The sequence below is a fragment of the Salvelinus namaycush genome, chromosome 24 (assembly GCF_016432855.1).
Source record: "Salvelinus namaycush isolate Seneca chromosome 24, SaNama_1.0, whole genome shotgun sequence".
Lineage (NCBI taxonomy): Eukaryota > Metazoa > Chordata > Actinopteri > Salmoniformes > Salmonidae > Salvelinus > Salvelinus namaycush.
The window spans coordinates 19,398,101-19,403,805 of NC_052330.1; the positions used below are offsets into that span (position 1 = coordinate 19,398,101).

Genomic DNA, 5,705 nt, shown 5'->3' on the forward strand with positions numbered 1-5,705 from the left:
CAAAAACATCTGCAAGATCTACTCTGATTCCAGCTCACTTAGTGGCAACTTCCATACAGTCAAAGCGTGTAGGCATCTATGTAATAATAATCGGCACTGCAACAGGGTGAAGTTTTCAGGGGTTGAGGGGGATCTTCTTTTAAAAGCTCGCAGTAACTGCCCGCTCCTTGTTCTTTCAACTGGGTTTGCCAGGGACCTGTGCCAAGGGTTTGTGAGGATGTTTTGCAGATGCTTGTCTGAAATCCGATTCACAACATGGACTAAGGTTGGGAACGTTTCTAACAGTTTCCTCGGCACTGCAATGGCCAGGCCGGAATCTGGGAATGGAATCAAACAGGAATTCCCTGACAAGGCCTACAAGGTGAGAGAGATGGGTGGTGAATCATTCACGGATCCAAACAACATGAGGTTTTGGGCATCTGCAGGCCACAACACCGCAAACCCTGACGGCACTTTGTCAGAAAATAGGCGAGCTCACAAGCACAGAATACAACTGGACGAGAGCTTAATCACCAGTTAGCTTTTTCAAATCTATATTGTGCTTAGATTTCAGAAGTGGATAAGTTACCACATATGGTTTCCATAGTCTCTTTTAATATTTCCATGCAATCCTCCCTGTATCTGAATCCTCTTTGGTAATTTCTTTAATTTTACATATTCCCACATTAGTTTATATCCCAGAACATATTCAGAAGATTAGGTCTTGTGCATGCATGTAAACCAGTGTGGATGAGCAAGCACCTGTCTATCCTCGCCATAGGAGGACTTCTAAAGCCCTTCTTTTGGCAGGGGAATCACTGCATAGCTATCCTGAAGGGGGAAAACATCAGGCCTCAGCATGCAACAACCCCACAGACCAGAGACAATGAATGCCCTGCTAAGCCCCTCCTCCTCTTTAACTCCTCAGATGAATTTCAGAACATGATTGTAACCGAGAACATGATCATGTCCGTAGCTATCAACCCTGGCCGATCATGAAAGGAACCGCATTCCAATACACGTCGGACGCATCTGGGAAAATAAAGAATGTGAATAAATAACTCGCAGCTGGAATCAGATGTCCCTCCTCTCTCTGAGATAAAGAGTGAAAAATGGGGTGTGAGTTATTGGACCTCTTTTAAAGGGTCGGCCCTTTTGTAAATATAACTTAGGTTTTCTTAGTATCTGCCAAAGATCAACATGATAATACCCTTGGTATTTTATCTGCTTTTACCTGGTGAAATAAATTATGTATTCATTGTAGCATCATCTACACTGTTAATCATCTTTAAAGGCTCCTTTGCTATTGATCCTTGATGTCTCTCCTTATGGAGCACTAACCTAATGTAGTGGCGTTTCTGGTCCCGCCGGGGAGGGAAAAAAGTGTCTGGGGAGGTTCTCTTCTGCACTGTTGAACCAATCCAGTAAATATGGAGGAGGAGTTAAGATTGAGTGTCGCCTTGTTAAAGTCCTCATTATTCATTTCCCATGAAAACCAGATTTATCCGGTTGTTTTACGAACCCCGCAGAGGGTGTTGGAGCACAGAGCGTGTAGTCATTGGGTCACTATCGCCCTATTGTGGACTGGTAGAGAACAGAATAAGTGCAGGAGTGGATTCACATGGTTCCATGAATTCACATTAAATAAGGGGTTCAAAAAAATTGCATTTATGCCTCAATACAACATTTTATTTTCCATAAACATTATCACTACATGCAAAATAACGACAATATTTGCCATGAGCATTACACTGTTGTGCAAAACAAGTAGGCCACCTTCTCATCACATAATATGAAGATTTCTTTTTTATAAATGTTTGATAACATATTTGGTCCCCTTAATAAAAGTTTTATATGTACACTGTATTCCATCAAACGATATTCACTTAATGAAAAAAGGCAACTTTCCCACAACCATACTTCTTCAGCCATCCAGTCTGTTCTGATTTGCAGAGGGAAGTCAACTTGGGCAAGTATATAAGCAACGCAGGTGTGAGATTTACCCATTGAAAAGATGGAAGACAATAGTGATCACCCCCTCCACTCTTCTCATACTGTAGTTAATACAAACACAGTACAGATCTACCTTTCAAAAAGTTTAGGCAGTCGAAGCACTGGAACCAACCATGTTGTGATGCAGACGTTTGCAATCTGATGCTGATGTGGCACTAACATGGATCCAGTTGAAGTGATTCCCAACATCAGCACCCCACTGATCTCAATGGAGGTCCCAGAGGAGAGTGATTAGTCAGTCTTCTTGTTCTGCTCTCTACGGGCCTTTCTCTTCAGTTGCAGGGTCTTCAGCTCTATCATGGTGGAGAACGTCCTGTACACCCACAACGCCTGAGACACACACACACACATGCACAGATCTGTAAACACAGGCCTAGGATCAGCTCTCTTTCACTTGGGATTTAATGGTTGAGAATGACCTTTAAAACTTACAACAATGATGATTGTGTTGAGCAGAAGGGGAATGGAGTAGACCAAAGATATGAACATCCCATTTGAGTCAAAGTACTGGAACTTGGAAAATGACCTGTGAAATTACAAAATAAGTTGTTCCTCACCACACTAACTAAATTACACAAAAAACAGTCAACATATTTTCTCCCAGTATACCATATACTGCAGCTCAATTAGATCTTTACCTCCAGTTCATGGCTGCCACCTCATTCAGATATTCAGCGCTGTACACCATACATACTGTGGAGAGAGGGGAAACAGTAATTACTGGATGTCATGAATAAATGTTTGTGTATAAAATGTGTAGTGCTTTTCAAAGATACAGATCACATTACATATAACCAACAATATGTTATACAATGCTAGTAGTTGAAACACACATCCACTTACCCATAACCAGGAACTGGCATATTTGCACTCTGTAGAATCTATGTGTCAGGAGAGTTGCGAGGAGACAGACAGCATGGAACCCCAGAAGTCCAATAAGCCATGGCTCAGACCACTGTATCTGCAGACATGAAATGAAACAGTGATTTAGCTAGCTATCTACATTTCCAAACAACCAACAGCATCGTGTTAGAGGACAGTGGGTTGGCATTGATACTAGCTTCTAGATAAGCAGCAAGCTAACTCATAAGCAACATCTGTAATAGTAGCTAGCTAGCACTCTAAATTCACAACAACCAGATAACTGGTCAGACCTATCTTTTTAACTTAATCTATTTTATCTTGTAAGATATTTCTCTATTTTGACTAGCAGAGAAACCAACAAAGATAGCTAGCTCTCAAGCTAAGCTAGCTAGGCTAACTCATCTTTCCTAAGGCAAGCTAGCATCAAAGAGAACGTTCAGAGGAATAAGAAAGACAAACCAAACTTACAGACATCAGAAATGTCCATATTGATGTGATTCGCATATTGCTAAATGCATCGATTGGAATAGAGCTTATATTTTGTGCTTTCTGATCAGTCATCTTGACAAAATACACGTTCACAACTACTGTGTAAACACAAGAAACGAATGCGGAAGAAACGCCCCCTCCGTCGCTGAAACTTGACGTCACCGTTTCTTCTTCTTCTATGATATAGTGGCGGTCCGCAAACAAACGTTAAAGTTGAATGCCGCTACCTACTGTACTGGAGTGTGTGGTCTTCTTCGGTGGGGTTTATCGGTGGTTGGCATCCAACGTCATGGTGCATTACCGCCACCTACTGTACTGGAGTTTGGACCAGAGACAGGGAGAAACTAAATCCTACCTGTCAGCCCATTGCTCTTAAAAAGATGACAAAACATTTGAGACTACATCTAATGAAGTTTTACTCGATATACTCTTTAAACTAATTTCCTGTATCCCCTTCTCCCTCATACTAGATCTCAGCCTCTCTCTTTCCCTCTGATACTGCCCACACCGTAGCAATACATGCTCCACGGGTTTTGTTTCCCGGCAATAATCACACTTTCCTGTTGGATGCTTTCCTTTGACATTTAAGGTCCTATTCAACTGGCTGTGTCCCACCCTTAATCTTGTAAAAATTGCTTCCTCTCTTCTGTCCCTTCCTGCCGTCCTCCCCTCCCCGACTTTCCTCTGTACTTGAAATAAATGCCTGCCCTTAGTATGTCTATTCCACTGCTCCTGCCGTCTCTGCACCATCACTGTCCATATCGGCCTTTTTGCCTCTGCCTTGCTCATTGAAACTACAACATCAACATCCCCAATTCTAAGTGCTTGTTTAGCCAGTACATCAACTGCCTCGTTCCCCTCTACCCCCACATGGGCTGAGACCCCTCTTATCTGTACACCCATCTGTCTAATCCTGCCATGAGTTTGTAGCACCTCATAAAGCAGGTCTTGTCTGCTATGTTAGCTAAAAGACTGGACACTCATTAACACTGCACATGAATCAGAGCAAATAACTACTCTGTCTGGCTTGACCTCCTCCACCCACTGCAACGAGCGACTGGAACAAGCTGCAACCAACACTCAAAATTGACAGTTTTATCTCAATATCTTCATTCAAAGATTCAATCATAGCCTAAGAAAGTAGCAGAAATGTGCAGAAGGTAGTTTGAATGGATTTATTGAAGGGAAACAATAACAGTCTTGAATGTTTTTGGCAACATAGTGATATATTTTTATATACTGTACAATGAGGAATTCAACTACAAAATACTAGCCTTCTCCCATTTTTTTAACCATTGCCCCCACCCACAGAGTGTATACACAACAACAATAAATAAAATAAAATAAAATAGAATAAAATAAGATAATAGATACTAAACAAAAATGTGAAGGACATTAATCAATCAACTCTAATTAGTACATGTAGGACAGTATGCAAGTGTGTGTGGATGGACTTTGCAGATGTATTTCTCACATGTGCACTACATAGTATTTGTTTTACAGTCTTTCTTTGGAGGGCAGAATTGGCATCTCCTCCTCTCGCCTGCCCCAGCTGCAGCCTCAGGTGGATCAGAACAAGATTCATCCCCCTGAACAGTTTTCACAAGCGCTGCAGAGGTTGCAGTGACGGGGGATGCACTCCCTTCTTTGAATGTATGGAGTTATAAGTGCATTTCCCATCTGCTCCAGGAACACACTCCTCTTGTTCCACCTATCAGGCATCCAGGTAGGGTTGATCTTGTTCCATATCATGAAGGCATTGTATGAGGACACATCAATGATGTTATGGAAGATGACCAGGGGCCAGCGGACAGTCATCCTCCTGCAGCTGTAAGTTCTAATTACCTTGTCCAGGTTGTCCACTCCTTTGTTGTGGTTGTAGTCCATGATGATGGCTGGCTTCCTGTACTCACGATCACTGATCTCAGCCATTTTGTGAGGTGTACTCAGGAGGGCCACATTCTTGTTCCTCTTTGGGAGGTAAGAAACTAGAGTGGTGGTGGGGGTGAAGGCAAACTTTGATGAGATGGCCTCTCTCCCCCTTGTTGCGAGAAGTGCAGGGGGGAGCTCAGGCTTGTTCTTTCTAACTATGCCAACCATGGTGATCTTCCTCTAAAGGAGCTGCTGGCTGAGTTCAATCAGTAGCACACATAATCTCAATTTCTCATTGTGTGTGTGTGTGTGTGTGTGTGTGTGTGTGTGTGTGTGTGTGTGTGTGTGTGTGTGTGTGTGTGTGTGTGTGTGTGTGTGTGTGTGTGTGTGTGTGTGTGTGTGTGTGTGTGTGTGTGTGTGTGTTGCATACCTGCCGGGTCTAAAATGACTCTAAGACAATTTTTGTACCCTGGTGATGTACAGCTTTC

At 42.6% G+C, this 5,705-nt stretch overlaps 1 protein-coding gene across 1 annotated transcript; it reads right to left on the bottom strand.

Annotated features, from left to right (window-relative positions):
- Positions 1-1,625: 1,625 nt before the first annotated feature.
- On the bottom strand, positions 1,626-3,477 carry tmem18 (transmembrane protein 18). Its single transcript, XM_038962749.1, has 5 exons — positions 3,325-3,477; positions 2,836-2,953; positions 2,631-2,685; positions 2,425-2,518; positions 1,626-2,322 (listed from the first exon to the last, which is right to left on the bottom strand). The coding sequence occupies exons 1-5, from the start codon at positions 3,415-3,417 to the stop codon at positions 2,224-2,226; spliced, it is 459 nt and encodes a 152-aa protein (XP_038818677.1). The 5' UTR covers positions 3,418-3,477; the 3' UTR covers positions 1,626-2,223.
- Between the last annotated feature and the right edge of the window lie 2,228 nt (positions 3,478-5,705).

Coding starts and splice junctions, on each gene's coding strand:
- tmem18 (XM_038962749.1), bottom strand. CDS start 3,417: ATGACTGATCAGAAAGCACAAAATATAAGCTCTATTCCAATCGATGCA. Junction 2,954..3,324: donor TATGGACATTTCTGATGTCT/GTAAGTTTGGTT, acceptor TCATGTCTGCAG/ATACAGTGGTCTGAGCCATG. Junction 2,686..2,835: donor ATGCCAGTTCCTGGTTATGG/GTAAGTGGATGT, acceptor CTCTCTCCACAG/TATGTATGGTGTACAGCGCT.